This window comes from Prionailurus bengalensis, chromosome F2, assembly GCF_016509475.1.
Source record: "Prionailurus bengalensis isolate Pbe53 chromosome F2, Fcat_Pben_1.1_paternal_pri, whole genome shotgun sequence".
Taxonomy (NCBI): domain Eukaryota; kingdom Metazoa; phylum Chordata; class Mammalia; order Carnivora; family Felidae; genus Prionailurus; species Prionailurus bengalensis.
The window spans coordinates 41,467,889-41,486,451 of NC_057353.1; the positions used below are offsets into that span (position 1 = coordinate 41,467,889).

The window sequence follows — 18,563 nt, forward strand, 5'->3', positions numbered from 1 at the left end:
TTGCAGCTCAGAGCCTGGAGCCTGCTTCGGATTCTGTGTCTCCCTCTCTCTCTGCCCTTCCCCTTGTTTGTGCTCTGTCTCTCAAAAATAAATAATGAAACATTAAAAAATAAAATAAAAAAAAGAATTTTTATAATATCATTCTTGATTTGATATGGAACTATTATATGTTTTCTTTTTTGTTGTTTAAACAAAAATTTTTTTTTGGTTTTGTTTTTTTAATTTAATTTTGAGAGAGAGAGAACGAGCAGGAGAGGGGCAGAGAGAGGGAGAGAGAGAATCCCAAGCAGGCTTTGCACTGTCAGCATAGAGCCCAATGTGGGGCTCAATTCCACAAATTGTGAGATCATGACCTGAACCAAAATCAGGAGTGGGACACTTAACTGCTTAACCAACTGAGCCACCCAGGCAAACTATTGTATGTTTTCAATGTGAATATAACATTTTCACTGTGCCTGCTATGTGCAGTGAGCTTACAATGCAAATTAATTTCATCAGGTAGATTACAGTCTCCTATTCATAAAAATAATAAGTATTGACAGGGTACTGTTAGAACACAGAGTAGGGCTACTTAATTCAGTCTTGTTAGGGATTCAAAAACTTTTCAATCTGAAATTTGAAAGATGATGAATTATTACTTGGATGGGAAAGAAAGGGTGGGCATTCATGGTAGAAGGAATAAACATAGATAGGCAAAGAACATGTTGTAATCAAAGGGAATAAAAACAGTGGCAAAGAAAAAGCATGATATATTTACTTTTCTTGGCACATAAAATGTGAGATAAGGGTGGTCAAGAAATGAGATTGGGGAATTCAAGACGTGTAAGGTCATGGAGGCCTTTGAATATCATGCAGTAACACTTGGTCTTATCCTATAGGAAGTGGAAAAATCATTGAAATGTTTATGTGTGAGTGTGAGAGAGTCAGACTTCTGTTTTCTCTCAGTTCACACTTAGAATTCTTTGAAGGATAGACTTGAGGGTGACAAATCAAGCCAAGAAGGTAAGGTACTGGCCATGGTGAATGGAAGTGATAAAAGCTTCAATATATTGAGTGTTCACCACGTGTCGGGTACTGTTTATAAAATACTTTATGTGCTATTCAATGCTTACAAAGGCCCTAACAGCTAAGTTTTATTGTCTGTATTTTATAGACAAAGAAACTAAGGGTTAATCTGGTTAAATAACTTGCTTGAGATCACACAGTTTATAAATGTGAAAATCATGATTTACACCCAGGTTTTTCTGACTCTGGGGTCTATTCACTTAATACTATGCTATACTGGAGTGAAAAAAATTAGAAAAGAAGGTTAGTGAGACTTGGTGCTTCAACAGTATGGAGAGACAAATCATAGATATTTCCTAGTTCTCTAGTTTGTGTGACTGTGGATTTTAGGGTTACCAAAATAAGGTTATGGACATAGGACAATAGGAAGAACAGGTTTTGGCAAAGGGATGATGAATAATTATCTTTAGTAATAGTCATGTTGTGTTTTGCTGGTCTTTTTCCAGAGGAATTTATATGTTCTTGTTTTAGCATACTTGTATATTGATATGTACTGGTGTTTTTCTTGTGTTAATTCATTGCCTTTTTGTTGCTAGCTTTTTAGGTAGCACGGTGCAGTGTCCTTTTAAGCTGTTCATAATTTAAATTCCTGGCAGAATTGTCAAATATTGATTTATTATTTGAAATACTACCATAAGTGTTACCTTTTTTCTATTCTGTCTTATATTTATATAGTAAATATGTATGTCTCACTTTATCTCCTGCTTAATATGTCTTAAATTCGTTAATCTTCACCCATTTCACTCTGTGAACCTAGGTTCCACATTGACTTCAGTTTCTCTGAAATTTTATAACTCTAAGAATCTGTGATTGATCATGGAGTCAATGTCTAGTACCTCCAGTACATTCTGAAATGTATCCACAATCATTTTTTTTTAATATTTTAGGCTCTTATTCTGAGCATGGCTGTGCCCACTATAATAGGTCTCAGCTTATGGAAAGAGGTAAGAAAGGTTTTTATATTATGAAAATGTACTTTACAAGGTAGTGATAAATTTACATGTATGTAGCATATTTATATTGAGATACTATTCTAACCAAATAAAGTGTGATATTCTTAGTATGCCTAATTTTTTATCATTAGGAACACAATACAAGAGTTAAAACATTTTTAGAATGCCACATGATGCAATTTTCTCTGGTTTCCTTATTTATTTATTTATTTATTTATTTATATTTAAATGTTTATTTATTTATTTTGAGAGAGAGCATGTGCATGTGTGTGCGAATAGGGGAGACGGAGAGAGAGAATCCCAAGCAAGCTCCACGCCTTTAGTGGGGAGCCCATCGCAGGGCTCAGTCCTATAAACCCAGGCGCCCCTCAATTTTCTACAGTCTAATTCTGTTACTAATTCAGTTTATAATTGGCAAAGGCCATTACTGAATAAATAGGTGATAATATTAAAAAGCAATTTGGGGGGCACTTGGGTAGCTCTGTCAGTTTGGGCGTTTGACTTCAGCTCAGGTAATGATCTCGCGGTTCGTGAGTTTGAGCCCTGCATCAGGCTCTGTGCTGACAACTCAGAGCCTGGAACCTGCCTCAGATTCTGTGTCTCCCTCTCTCTCTCTGCCCCTCTCCCGCTCACACTCTGTCTCTGTCTCTCTCAAAAATAAATAAACGTTAAAAAATTTTTTTTATTAAAAAGCATTTTGTAATGAAAAACCCACAACTAACATCATACTCAGTATTGAAAAAACGGAGGTTTTCTTCTAAGGTCAGGAACAAGACTGACTCTCACCACTTTTATTCAACATAGTACTGGAAGTTAGAAGTCCATAGCAGTCAGACCAAAGAAAGGAATAAAAGGCATCCACATTGGTAAAGAAGTAAAACTTTTGTTATTTGCAGATGACGTGATATTATATATAGGAAACTCTATTGGAGCACCTGGGTGGCTCAGTGGGTTTAGTGTCTGACTCTTGATTTTAGCTCAGGTCATGATCTCACATTCGTGAAAATGAAAAAAGAGGGACACCTGGGTGGCATAGTTGGTTATGCGTCCCAACTCTTGATTTCAGCTCAGGTCATGATCTCATGGTTTGTGGGATTGAGCCCCACATTGGGCTCCTCGCTGTCAGCACAGAACCTACTTGGGATTCTCTCTCTTCCTCTCTGTCTGAGCCTCCCTCATTCATCCTCTCTCTCTCTCTCAAAATAAATAAATATGAGAAAGAGAAGTTAAACAGCAGAAAGAAATTAAGAAAACAATCCCATTTACAATTGTACCAAAAATAATAAGATACCTAGGAATAAACCTAACCAAAGAGATGAAAGACCTGTACTCTGAAAACGATAAAACCTGATGAAAGAAATTGAAGACAACACAAAGAAATGGAAAGATGTCACATGCTCATGGATTAGACAAACAAGTATTGGGGGCACCCGGGCGGCTCAGTGGGTTGAGCATCTGACTCTTGAGTTCGGCTCAGGTCATGGTCTCACAGTTTGTGAGTTTGAGCCCTGCATCAGGCTCTGTGCTGATGGCATAAAGCCTGTGTGAGATATTCTCTCTCTCTCTCTCTCTCTTTCTCTCTCTCTTTCTCTCTCTCTTTCTCTCTCTCTCTCTCTCTCTTTCTCTCTCTCTCTCTTTCTCTCTTTCTGTGTCCCTCCCCTGCTTGGCTCTATCTCTCTCAAAATAAAAATAAACTTATTAAAAAAAAAAAAAAAAACAAGGGGCGCCTGGGTGGCACAGTCGGTTAAGCGTCCGGCTTCAGCCAGGTCACGATCTTGCGGTCCGTGAGTTCGAGCCCCGTGTCAGGCTCTGGGCTGATGGCTCAGAGCCTGGAGCCTGTTTCCAATTCTGTGTCTCCCTCTCTCTCTGCCCCCTCCCCCATTCATGCTCTGTCGTCTCTCTCTGTCCCAAAAATAAATAAACGTTAAAAAAAAAACAAAAAAAAAAAAACAACAAATATTGTTAAAATGTCTATATTACCCAAAGCAGTCTACACATTCAATGCAATCTGTATCAAAATACCAGTAGAGGGGTGCCTGGGTGGCGCAGTCGGTTAAGCGTCCGACTTCAGCCAGGTCACGATCTCGCGGTCCGGGAGTTCGAGCCCCGCATCGGGCTCTGTGCTGACAGCTCAGAGCCTGGAGCCTGCTTCGGATTCTGTGTCTCCCTCTCTCTCTGCCCTTCCCCCGTTCATGCTCTGTCTCTCTCTGTCCCAAAAATAAATAAACGTTGAAAAAAAAAATTAAAAAAAAAATACCAGTAGAATTAGAACAGACATTCCTAAAATTTGTATGGAACCAAAAAAGACCCCAAATAGCCAAAGCAATCTTGGAAAGCAAAACTGAAAGTATCATGACCCCAGACTTCAAGTTATATTACAAAGCTATAGTAATCAAAACAGTATGGTACTGGCACAAAAATAAACACATAGATCAATGGAACAGAATAGAAAGCCCAGAAATAAATCTACAATTTTATGGTCAATTAATCTTCAACAAAGGAGGCAAGCATATGCAATGGGAAAAGGACAGTCTTCAACAAATGCTGTTGGGAAGACTAGACAGCTACATACAATACAATGAAACTGGACCACTTTCTTACATCATACACAAAGGTAAACTCAAAATGGACTAAGGACCTAAATGTGAGACCCGAAATCATAAAAATCCTAGAAGAGAACACAAGCATTAATTACTCTGACATTGGCCATAGCAACATTTTTCTAGGTATGTTTCCTGAGACAAAGGAAACAAAAGTAAAAATAAATTATTTGGGACTACACCAAAATAAAGAGCTTCTGAATAGCAAAAGAAACAATCAACAAAACAAAAGGACAATCTACTGAATGGGAGAAGACGTTTGCAAATGACATATCTGATAAGGGGTTCATATCCAAAATATATAAAGAACTGATACAACTCAACACCTAAAAAACAAATAATCCAATTTAAAAGTGGGCAGAAGACATAATTCTCCAAAGAAGATATACAGATGGCTAATAGACACATGAAAAGATGCTCAGCATCACTCATCATTGTAAAAATGCAAATCAAAACCATAATGAGATACCATCTCACACTGGTCAGAAGAGCTAAAATAAAAATTACAGAGACACTGGGTGGTTCAGTCGGTTGAGTGCATGACTTTTCTGCTCGGGTCTGGATCTCACGGTTTGTGAGTTTGAGCCCCACATTGGGCTCCACACTGACAGTGCAGAGCCTGCTTAGGATTCTCTCACTGCCTTTCTCTCTCTCTCTCTCTCTCTCTCTCTCTCTCTCTCTCTCTCTCTCTCAATGTAAGTAAATAAACTTAAAAAAAAAACTAAAGGGGCGCCTGGGTGGCTCAGTCGGTTGAATGTCTGGCTTCGGCTCAGGTCATGATCTCACCGTTCGTGAGTTCGAGCCCCACATCGGGCTCTGTGTTGACAGCTCAGAGCCTGGAGCCTGCTTCAGATTGTGTGTCCCCCTCTCTCTCTGCCCCACCCCTGCTTGTGTTCTGTCTCTCTGTGTCTTTCAAAAATGAATAAACATAAAAAAAAAAAACTAAAAAACCAAAAATAAAAAACCAAGTGTTAGCGAGGCTATGGAGAAATAGAAACACTCATGCACTGTTTGTGGGAATGCAAATTGTACAGCCATTGTGGAAGACAGTATAGAGGTTCCTCAAATAATTAAAAATAGAACTACCTTATGATCCAGCAATTGCACTACCAGATATTTACCCAAAGAATACAAAAACACTAATTCAGAGTGATACATGCACCCCTATGTTTATTGTAGCATTATTTACAATAGCTAAATTATGGAAACAGCCTAAGTGTCCATTGATAGACGAATGGCTAAAGAAGATATGTGTGTGTGTATATTATATATAATAATATATATGTATAATATACACACACACTTATCTTGAGCACTGAGTAATACAGGGAATTAATTGAGTAATATAGGGAATTGTCCATTGATATATGAATGGCTAAAGAAGATATGGTGTGTGTGTGTGTATATTATATATATATATATAATATATATATTATATGTATAATACACACACACTTATCTTGATGAGCACTGAGTAATATAGGGAATTGTTTAATCAGTATATTGTACACCTGAAAGGAATATAATGCTGTATGTTAACTACACTGGAATTAAAAAAAAGTGTTTTGGCAACTCCAAAATTTGAATATTTATAAAATAATATAAATTCTTTATTGTAGTATAACACGAAACTAATTGCCAATAAACCTGTTAAATTAATTATGTGTTCCTGAAAGATGAAACTGATGATTGTTTGGTAATGATAAAATTATTTATTGAGTCTAGGCAGTAAATTAACCATAAAATAGATTATTTAGATTATTTGGACTGAGAAGAATGAGCAGCTCACTGAAAGAAAGTAAAAAGATCCATGATATTTTTTCCATGAGAATGATGTTATAATATTGTTTGTCTTATGTTAGTCTCGTAGTAAATACTCTGGAACAGTTTTGAACTTTTTGGATACTTATACATATTTTTGGGAATTTTGTTTTACATTTTAGTTTTTTCCAAGATTAATGACAGAACTAATGGAACTACAAGAATTTTATGACCCAGATACAGTGGAACTTATGACCTGGATAAAGTAAGAATTGAACTGCTTAACACTTTTGTTAAACCATTGTTGCATGCTATCTCATCAATTCAGGGGAAATAATAAATTAATCCTTTTCCAAATTGTTCTCATAAAACTTAGAATTTTGCCCCATGCTTTTAGGGATATTTAGTTTTTAATTGACTTATAATTCTGATTTTCTAATTGAACTCCTCTCCATTGGAAATACAGCATTAGGTCACCTGGGTAGCTTAGATGGTTAAGCATTTGACTCTTGATTTCAGCTCCGGTCATGATCTCATGGTTTGTGGGTTCGAGCCTGCTATTGGGCTCTGCGCTTACAGTTTGGAGCCTGCTTGGGATTCTCTGGCTCCCTCTTTCTGCCCCTCCCCTGTTCATGTGTGCACGTTCGCTCTCTGTCTCAAAAATAAACTTAAAAAAAAAAGAAAGTAGCATTCAGGGGCACCTGGCTAGCTCAGTCAGAGCATGTGACTCAGGGCGCGTGGGTGGCTCAGTCAGTTAAGCGTCTGACTCTTGATTTCAGCTCAGTTCATGATCTCACGGTCATGAGATTGAGCCCAGTGTTGGGTTCTGCACTGACAGCACAGAGCCTGCTTGGGATTCTCTCTCTACTGCTCCCCTGCTCACAAGCGTGCGCACTCTCTCAAAAATAAATAAACTTAAAAAAAGCATGTGATTCTTGATCTCTGGATTGTGAGTTCAAGCCCCTTACTTAAAGAAATAAAAAACTAATATATATAGCATTGATAAGTTTGAGATTTGAGACTCTTTCTGTGCTACACCTAGAAATGTAGAATATAAAGAAACAAATATTCCTTTATTTAGATAGTCAAGAGGTTGTTTCTTTTACCCTGGGTTGGATAAGTGGTGGATTACTAGTCTTGTTAACGAAGTTTACCAAAATTTAAGATTTTAATTTTAATAGCCATACATATTTTATTTTATTTATTTATTTTTAAATTTTTTAATCTTTATTTATTTTTGAGAGAGAGAGAGACAGAATGTGAGCAGGGAAGGAACAGAGAGAGAGGGAGACACAGAATCCAAAGCAGGTTCCAGGCTCCAAGCTGCCAGCTCAGAGCTCGACCCAGGGCTCAAACCCACGGACCGTGAGATCATGAATCTGAACCGAAGCCGGCCACTCAACTGACTGAGCCATCCAGGCGCCCCTAATAGCCATGCGTATGTTAAAACCCACACAGGACAGAAGATATGGTCTTTGGCCTATGGATACAGGGAATTGCAATTGAGACCCCGTTTTCCCTCTCTCAACACACACATATGACTAAGGGACGCTCAGAGGACTACACTATCAGTGATAGAATAGACCCACAAAATAACCATCCAGTGGTAGGGAAAGCATATCTTCCTTGGCCTCAGCTATTAGTCAAACAAAAGTCTCTCCTCTGAATTTGCAGCAGTGGATCTGAATTCACACGGGTTTGCAGTTTGAAATTATACTTGTCTAATCCAAGAAACCCCCAGTCAAAAATTATCATAAAAAGTGGTCCTGTGTGGTTTAGAGTGTCTGATATATTCTCAACCCAGGCTACACAGGTTTCCACAAATAGGACTTCATGAAGATGAGCTCTAAAATTAAAAAACACATGACAAAACGGTCCAACACAGTGAGATCAGCTGTTGTTTGTGATAAACAACAGAATTAGATCTCTAACAATTTTTCTTTTTTCTTTCTTTTTTTTTTTTTTAGTTTATTTACTTACTTACTGAAGTAAACTCTATACCCAATATGACCCTGACATCAAGAGTCACATGCTCTTCTGACTATGCCAGCCATGTGCCCCAGAGCTCTAGAAATTTCTGATAATAAAATTTATGTGAGTTGGTTTCTGCTGCATAATAGACTACCACAAAAGTTAGTGGCTGCAAATAATAAACATTTCTTATTTTTCACTATTTTGGCAGTCAGTGGGTGGGGGGTGGGGAAGAGTCTTCTGGTCTGGGCTAGCTGCTCTGGGACTGAGTGGTCAGGCATGGCCTCTCTCACATGTCTAAAGGTTGGGTAGGTACCAGCTGGGGGAATGGAATTGACTTGGCCACAGGCCTCTCATCCAGCTCAGGTAGCCTGGGCTCATTTAGAAGATAGTGGTTATAGAGTTCTTAAGAGTAGCAAGAGAGGACGAATCTCAATGTCAAACATTTCAAAAGTTTCTGCTCACATTATGTTTCTGTTCTGTTGGCCAAAGCGAGTCACATGACCAGGACCACTGTTTGCTCTGAGAGCATAGGTATGAGGTAAGAATCATTGCAGCCATTTTACAACTAGTCTACCCGTGGGTAGACACTATGAAATAACTACACTGAAAAATGTTTAAGACATAGAAGGAGAAAATAAAACATGAAAAAATGAAACACTATCAAAAAACAGGAAAATATGGGGGGGGAGACAAAAATGTTTCTATAAATGAGAAATAGGTTTATAGAAATGAGAATTGGTGTTATTACAAGGTTTTGTTACTCTAAATACACATTTCATATGTATAAAAATTGTTTTCTTTAGATCACCTTTATTGCCTATTAATATTTTTTGTGAATTGTGATTACCATTGTAGGACACTGACTATATAGCTTTGCATTGTCATTAACAAAAGATGAAGTTAAATCTGGGTGTGTGATTTATCACATTATTTTTAAGCATAGGGGCTTGAACATTGGACATTGTACATCAGGCAGTTATATATATTACTCTGGTATAATTATCCTGTTTCATGTTTGTTTCCCCATTACTGGGTGCTCCCTGAAGACAGTGGCTGTGTGCCATCTTTTATTTCCAGAGCTTGGCATTGACTCTAGCGTGTAGTAAGTGGATGCTGAATGTTGAATTGGTTGGATTGGTTAGTGAAGACATTGGAGCAACCCTTTGGGATCTGCTTTTAGGTTTCCTAGTCTTGTAAGTGGCATCTTTCTGGGGCTTTGGATCATCGTTCAAAGTGGAGAAGTCCTACATGTGTTATCTGCAGACAGGTACATGGTAAAGGTAGGGAAGAAGCAGGAGATGGATGGATTGGGAAAGATTTGGGTTGTGGTGGTTAATATTTTCAGAAGGATAAATTTGAGAATTCACACTCACCATTGAATTGATTACACTATATAAAGTAGTAAATTCCTGTCATTATATGTACCCTGCATTATTTTTTAGTAGTAGTATTACCACCTGGCCTATATCCCTCCCATCTCTCTCAAAAGCCAGGAACCTTGGGGTGCCTGGGTGGCTCAGTCGGTTAAGTGTCTGACTTTGGCTCAGGTTATGATCTCATAGCTCATGGGTTTGAGCCCCGCATCAGGTTTTGTGCTGACAACTCAGAGCTTGGACTGCTTCAGATTCTGTGTCTCCCTCTCTCTGCCCCTCCCCGGCTCATTATCTATCCCTCTCTCAAAAATAAGTAAACATTAAAAAAATTTTTTTTTGTTTTAATGAAAAAAAAAAGAAATGCCAGGGACCTTGTCTCCACACCACCTTTAAATTTTTTTTCTGTATTAGGGCACCTGGGTAGCTCACTCATTTAAGCATCCCGACTCTTCATTTTGGCTCAGGTCATGATCTCATGGTTCATGGGATTGAGCCCCATGTCAGGCTCTGCACAAACAGCCTGGAGTCTGCTTGGGGTTCTCTCTCTTCCTGTCTCTCTGCCTCACCCCCACTTGCTCTCAAGTTCTTTCTCACTGTCTCAAAATAAATTTAAAAATGAAAATAAAACTTAAAATTTTTTCCCCATATTTTCAGCATTCAAAATAGTTCCTGGCACTTAGTAGGTGCTTATTTTTTTTGAATTCATCAATGAAACAAATGCTGATATAGAAATTCAAGTATACAATACATGATTGGTTGCCTGCTGTTTCAGAGTTGATATAAATCATTGATCTAAATAGTACACTTACCTTTTCAGTGTGTAAATCTTTATGTTTCTTTACAGAAGGCAAGCTCCAGTTGCAGCTGTGTTTGCAGGGAGTCCACAGTTAATGGGTGCGATTAAATTATGCACGGGATGGATGGTGACCAGCTTACCTCTTTACAATGATGATGATCTTCTCAAGAGAAATGAAAATGTAAGGCATTTTAGATTACACATTTAAATCTTTTAAACATCCCTCTTCTATTTTAGTATAGCTCTGTAATGATGCATGTGTTCCTGGTTAGCTAGGAAAATCCAAACAATTTTAGGAAGAGTTGATTATTAGCTTTAGTCTTTGAAAAGCTGTGTAATATATTTAACCAAGAGGAGAGCCAAAATTAAAATACTAAGTTCTTTATTTTATGAATGGTATTGATAAGTTTCTAGGAGAAACATTTAATTTTCCACAAAGTTTCAAGGGAACTCATATGTAATATTTCACAAAGAGAAACATTCTTTGGAAAATACGATTGTTCTCAATCAAATTACCAAAGGCAGGCAGACTGTCAGTTAATGTCTTGATACACTTTGTATTTCCAAGCTAAAGTTCTGTCTCACTGTGGTTTATTTTTCAGTATGGGCTGTTATTAATAACTTAGTATAACATTACAATATCTAATAATACAATAGAATGTATTATTTTGACTGGTCCAGATGTAAATGTTAACTTCATATCTGGAAGCAGTGACCAACTGAACCTCAATTCCAAATATTCTGTTTTTCAGTTTGAGAGAATTTTATGTAGTTTTTAAGTATGCTGTAAGCTAAGGAGGTAATATAGCAATATAGAATTTAAACTGTAAGAAGACGACTCTGGAATTAGAATACCTGGATTCAAATGCTACTCCTGCCATGTGCTAGCTCTGTGACCTTGAACAAGTTTGTTTTCCTTTTTTTTTTAAGATTATTTTTTAAGTTTTTATTTAAATTCCAGTTAGTTAACATACGGTGTAATGTTAGTTTAAAGTGTACAATGTAGTGATTCAACACTTCTGATCTCTACACCTATCTTGGAGCTCAAACTTAAAACCCTGAGATCAAGAGTCATATGCTTTACCAACTGAGCCAGCCAGGAACCACCCCCCCCTTTTTTTTTTTTGTATTTCCACAATTCCTGTTTTATTTAAAAAAAATTTTTTTTTAATGTTTATTCATTTCTGAGAACAGAAAGAGACAGAGCATGAGTGGGGGAGGGGCAGAGAAAGAAGGAGACACAGAATCTGAAGCAGGCTCCAGGCTCTGAACTGTCAGCGCAGTCCCCCATGCAGGGCTCGAACTCACAAACCATGAGATCATGACCTAAGCACCTAAGCTGATGTCGGATGTTTAACCGACTGAGTCACCCAGGCACCCCACACAATGCCTTTTTTAAAAAATTGAGGTATAGGTGTGCCTGAGTGGTTGAGTCAGTTAAGTGTCTGACTCAGCTCAGGCCATGATTTCACAGTTTATAAGTTCAGGCCCCACATTGGACTCTCTGTCAGCACAGAACTACTTCAGATCCTCTGTCCCCCTCTCTCCATGCCCCTCCCCTGCTCTCTCACTCTCTCTCAAAATAAAAAAACCTTAAAAAATATGGTTAAAAAATTTTTACAATAAATAATAATTGAGGTGTAATTGACATATAACATTATATTAATTTCATGTGTACGATGTAATGATTTGATATTTGTATATATTACAAATCAATTACCACATTAAGTCCAGTTAACATCCATCAACATACATAGCTATAAAAAATTTTTTCTCATGATGAGAACTTTTAAGATCTACTTTCTTAGCACCTTTTAAATGTGCAGTACGGTGTTACTATGTCATTACGCTCTACATTAGGTCTCTATGACATACATTTTATAACTGGAAGTTTGTAGCTTTTGACTCCCTTCACCCATTTTACCCACCTCTGGCAACCACTAGTCTGTTCTCTGTATCTGTGAGTTTGGTTGGTTTTGGTTTTGCTTTCAGATTCCACATATAAGTGAGATCCTACAGTATTTGTCCTTCTGTGTGACTTACTTCACTTAGTATAATATCCTCAAGGTCCATCCATGTTTGTGTGTGTGTGTGTGTGTGTGTGTGTGTGTGTTTAAGCTTTATTTATTTAAGTACTAATCTCTACACCCAGTCTGGGGCCCGAATTCATACCCCCAAGATCAAGAGACACATGTTCTGACTGAGCCAGCGAGGCATCCCAAGGTCATCCATATTGTTGCAAATGGCAAGATTTCATTCTTTCTTATGGCTGAATAATTTCCTATTTATAAATACACACACACACTACATTTTATCTATTCATCCACTGATGGACATTCAGGTTGTTTCCATATGTTGGCTTTTATAAATAATGTTGCAGTAAACATGGATGTGCATATATCTCTTTGAATTAGTGTTTCCATTTCCTTTGGATAAATACCCAGAAGTGGAATTTTTGGATGATATGGTAGTTTCATTTTTAAGTTTTTGATGAACGCTTCATACTGTTTTCCACAGTAGCTGTATCACTTTACCTTCCCATCCCCAGTACGAGGGTTCCCTTTTCTCCACATTCTCGCCAGCATTTCTCATTTCTTGCCTTTTTGATAGTACCCATTCTAACAGCTGTGAGGTGATATCTCTTTATGGTTTTGATTTGCATCTCTGTGATGATGAATGATGTTGAGCACCTTTCATGTACCTGTTTGCCATCTGTATGTCTATTTTGGAACAATGTCTATTTAGATATTTTGCCCACTTTTTAATCAGATTTTTTTTCTCCCATTCAGTAGGTTGCCTCTTCATTTTGTTGATGGTTTTCTTTGCTGTGCAGAAGTTTTTTAGTTTGATGTAGTCCCACTTGTTTATTTTTGCTTTTGTTGCCTCCACTTTTGCTGTCAAATCCGAAAAAATAATCGCCAAGACCATTATCAAAGAGCTTATCACCTGTGTTTTCTTCTAGAAGTTTTATGGTTTCAGGTCTTACATTCAAGTCTTTAATCCATTTAAGTTTTGTGTGTGCTGTACGATAGTAGTTCAGTTTCATTCTTTTGCGTGTGGCTGTGCAGTTTTCCAACATCATTTATTGAAGAGATTGTCCTTTTCCCATTGTATTGTTTTGACTCCTCTGTTGTAAATTAATTGACCGTGTATGTGTGGGTTTATTTCTGGGCTGTTTTGTTCCACTGATCTATGTATCTGTTTTTGTTTTTAACGGTTATTTATTTATTTTGAGAGAGGATGGGGGAGGGGTAGAGGGAGAGAGAACCCTAAGCAGCCTCCGCACTGTCAGCACAGTCAGTTTCATGAATTGTGAGATCATGACCTGAGCTGAGATCAAGAGTTGGACACTTAACCGACTCAGCCACCCAGGTGCCTCATATGTCTGTTTTTATCCTGATACCATACTGTTTGGATTACTATAGCTTTGTAATATAGTTTGTAGTTAGGAAGCATGATTCTTCCAGCTTTGTTTTTTCTCAAGATTGCTCTGACTATTCAGGGTCTTTTGTAGTTCTATACAGATTTTAGGATTATTTGTTCTATTTCTATGAAAAATGCCATTGGAATTTTGATAGGAATTGCACTGAATCTGTAGATGGCTTTAAGTGGTATGGATGTTTTAACATTCTTCCAGTTCATGACCACAGAATATCTTTCCTTTTATTTGTGTTTTCTTTAATTTCTTTAATTTTGAGCAAATTTCTGAATCTGGTTATTATAATAAGTTCTTATCTTCTGGTTGTGAGTCGGGATACTTAAATGAGTGAGCCACCCAGGTGCCCTAATACAGAAAAAAAAATTTTAAAGGTGGGGTGGAGACAAGGTCCCTGGCATTTCTTTTTTTTTAATTAAAAAAAAAATTTTTTTTTAATGTTTACTTATTTTTGAGAGAGGGATAGATAATGAGCCGGGGAGGGGCAGAGAGAGGGAGACACAGAATCTGAAGCAGGTTCCAAGCTCTGAGCTGTCAGCACAAAACCTCATGTGGGGCTTGAACCCACTAGCTGTGAGATCATGACCTGAGCCAAAGTCAGATGCTTAACTTACTGAGCCACCCAGCCTCCTCTAGAAGTATTTTTTTTAATGTCCCATGAGTGTGTTACAGCTTCTTAAAGTTTAAAGTAAGTAAAAAATGTATGTGAAAAACAATAAATAGATACAGGCTGGATAGAAATATTTCCATTGAAACCTATTTAGCACCTCTACTACAAAGCTGTAATCATCAAGACAGCATGGTATTGACACAAAAACAGACACACAGACCAATGGAATAGAATAGAAACCCCAGAACTAGACCCACAAACGTATGGCCAACTCATCTTTGACAAAGCAGGAAAGAACATCCAATGGAAAAAAGACAGCCTCTTTAACAAATGGTGCTGGCAGAACTGGACAGCAACATGCAGAAGGTTGAAACTAGACCACTTTCTCACACCATTCACAAAAATAAACTCCAAATGGATAAAGGACCTAAATGTGAGACAGGAAACCATCAAAACCTTAGAGGAGAAAGCAGGAAAAGACCTCTCTGACCTCAGCCGTAGCAATCTCTTACTCGACACATCCCCAAAGGCAAGGGAATTAAAAGCAAAAGTGAATTACTGGGACCTTATGAAGATAAAAAGCTTCTGCACAGCAAAGGAAACAACCAACAAAACTAAAAGGCAACCAACGGAATGGGAAAAGATATTCGCAAATGACATATCGGACAAAGGGCTAGTATCTAAAATCTATAAAGAGCTCACCAAACTCCACACCTGAAAAACAAATAACCCAGTGAAGAAATGGGCAGAAAACACGAATAGACACTTCTCTAAAGAAGACATCCAGATGGCCAACAGGCACATGAAAAGATGTTCAGCGTCGCTCCTTATCAGGGAAGTACAAATCAAAACCACACTCAGGTATCACCTCACGCCAGTCAGAGTGGCCAAAATGAACAAATCAGGAGACTATAGATGCTGGAGAGGATGTGGAGAAACGGGAACCCTCTTGCACTGTTGGTGGGAATGCAAACTGGTGCAGCCACTCTGGAAAGCAGTGTGGAGGTTCCTCAGAAAATTAAAAATAGACCCACCCTATGACCCAGCAATAGCACTGCTAGGAATTTATCCAAGGGATACAGGAGTACTGATGCATAGGGGCACTTGTACCCCAATGTTCATAGCAACACTCTCAACAATAGCTAAATTATGGAAAGAGCCTAAATGTCCATCAACAGATGAATGGATAAAGAAATTATGGTTTATATACACAATGGAATACTACGTGGCAATGAGAAAAAATGAAATATGGTCTTTTGTAGCAACGTGGATGGAACTGAAGAGTGTGATGCTAAGTGAAATAAGCCATACAGAGAAAGACAGATACCATATGGTTTCACTCTTATGTGGATCCTGAGAAACTTAACAGGAACCCATGGGGGAGGGGAAGGAAAAAAAAAAAAAGGTTAGAGTGGGAGAGAGCCAAAGCATAAGAGACTGTTAAAAACTGAGAACAAACTGAGGGTTGATGGGGGGTGGGAGGGAGGGGAGGGTGGGTGATGGGTATTGAGGAGGGCACCTGTTGGGATGAGCACTGGGTGTTGTATGGAAACCAATTTGACAATAAATTTCATACATTAAAAAAAAAAAATGAAACCTATTTAGCAATTAAATGAGATAATGCACTATGCCTGAAACATAGTAAGACTTAAATATTAGTTATTATGTTCTGATTTACTATTAAATTGTATATGCACACACATAGAAACATAGAAAGTACAAAGAGGAGCACAAAAGCAGGAATAATTGGGGCACCTGTCTGGCTCAGTCTGTAGAACATGTGACTCTTGACCTCAGGGTCGTGAGGGCAAGCTCCACATTGGGTATGGAGCCTTCTTTAAAAAAAAAAAAAAAAAAAAGGAACAATCCATTCTGCCTCTACAAATCCAAGTCTTCATAAAAGGCATTGGCTTGATCTGGGCTTTGAAGGACTAGTAGAAACATGGTTGGAAAAAGAATGCATTGATTCCAGGATGAAAAATGACATGAGCCATGAAATTTGTATAGCCATGAAACTAAAAAAATAAACTAGGGCCAAATTCTAAAGGACCTGGAATGTCGTGCTGAAGAATTTAGACTTACCCTTGAGGCATTTGGGAGTTATCAGAGACCTTTAATAAGCCTGGGAATGGAATGCTTAGATCTGTTTTAGAGAGTTAATTATGGTCACAGCAGAAAGAACAGATTGAAGCAGGAGAGAGGTCAGAGATGAGGAGATCTATCTGGGTGTGATTTACCTGAGAGACAACAGCTGCCTTTGTCTAGTATCTGCTGCATTTTGAAAAGGTACAGTCGCCTAGAATGTAGATGTATATAGCATATTCCTGAACTTTTTTTTTTTAGGTTTTTTGTTGTCTTATGATTGGTCTTTTCCTAATACAGAGTTTCAGAATCACTTATAATTAGGTCAGACTTTTAATTAGGTTCTAGTTAAATGTAAACATTTTAGAGTTTTATGTTTTATGTGATTTAACTATGAGAATAGGAACCATGTTTCTTTTCAAAACTTTGTCTTTCTCTTTGGTATCTAGTGCACAGCAAGTACTGACTGAATAAATTTGTTGTTAAACTGAAATTCAAATCAGACTCCATAAATGAGACCATAGCATTTGAATTGCATTCTATCTATAATTCATGACCTGTGACTAACCTTTGTATAATTCCTAGGCCAGTAATTCTCAAACCTGAGACTATTAATGCTCCTAAGGGACATTTGGCAATGTCTGGAGACATATTGATTGTCACAACTGTAGGAGGAATTCTTCAGGCATCTAGTGGGTAGGGACCAGGAATACTGCTGAACATCCAACACTACACAGAACAGTCATCCTCTGTCCCAACAAAGAATTCTCTAGCCCAAAATGTCAATAGTACTTAGATCGAGAAACCCTGTGTTGTTGCCATTGCATAGAAGTGGTTTTCTTGTGTGTATGTTTAAAAAATGTTTATTTATTTATTTTGTGAGAGAGAGAGAGAGAGGGAGAGAGAGAGAGAGAGAGATTATGGGGGGGGGGGGGGGCAGAGAGAGGGAGAAAGAGAATCCCAAGCAGGCTCCATGCTGTCTGCACAGAACCCAATGTGGGGCTCTACCTCACAAACCATGAGATCATGACCTAAGCTGAAATCAAGCAGACGCTTAACCAACTGAACCACTCAGGTGCCCCTAGAAGTATTTTTTTTTAATGCCCCATGAGTGTGTTACAGCTTCTTAAAATTTAAAAGTAAAAACTGTATGTGGAAAACAATAAATAGATATAGGCTGGATAGAAATATTTCCATTGAAACCTATTTAGCAAAGAGAAGCGTTTATTAACATTCTGTGTACCACAGAATATCAGTAAGTACCTCTATCATATTGGTGGACATTGGACCTGGGATGACAGCAATCATAACATGTAGGAGGTGGCTGCTGAGTATCAAATAGGTTGGGATCTTGTCCAATCTAGATATCAAATCTCAGTATTTCCAGGACAAATAGCATGTGATACTTTTGGCCTAACATTTGTGATTCTGTTATTTTGTATTTTGTAACAAGAGCTAGTCCAATGTTAGCATCTCAGAAAAACTGAACAAGCTTATTATTTAATAAGATCCAGAACTTATTATCTTATAAGTTCAGCAAAATTGTAATGGAAAATACCATGGAATCAAGACAGGAGTTTTAAGCATTCTTGTTTATTTAGTATTTTGTAACAGTGGTCAAACTATGTTTAACCTTGCTAACTTTATTTCATGTTTAAGTGAGTATAAAATACACTGTATGTGGTATAAGATTAAAGGAACTATTATAATTCAATAATAAAAAGACAAGTCAGTTAAGAAATGGGCAAAGCCCATTGCTAAGTGAAATAAGTCAGATAAAGACAAATACTCTGATTATCATTTACATATGGAATCTAAACAAGCCAAACTCATAGAGAGTAGAATGGTGGTTACCAGGGGCTAGAGGGTAGGGGAAGGAGGAGTTGTTGGTCACAGTGTACAAACTTTCAGTC

The 18,563-nt window shown here is 37.7% G+C and overlaps 1 protein-coding gene across 5 annotated transcripts in view; it reads left to right on the forward strand.

Moving 5' to 3' along the window:
- Positions 1-18,563, forward strand: part of DPY19L4 (dpy-19 like 4) — a 70,348-nt gene that overhangs the window by 46,453 nt on the left and 5,332 nt on the right. For 4 of the 5 annotated variants that reach the window (XM_043601400.1, XM_043601402.1, XM_043601403.1 and 1 more), the window contains 3 exons: positions 1,953-2,009; positions 6,562-6,644; positions 10,571-10,703. In XM_043601400.1, the coding sequence (XP_043457335.1) occupies positions 1,953-2,009; positions 6,562-6,644; positions 10,571-10,703 (273 nt within the window). The remainder of the gene's footprint in view (positions 1-1,952; positions 2,010-6,561; positions 6,645-10,570; positions 10,704-18,563) is intronic. The other variant, XM_043601401.1, reaches the window with a different exon arrangement.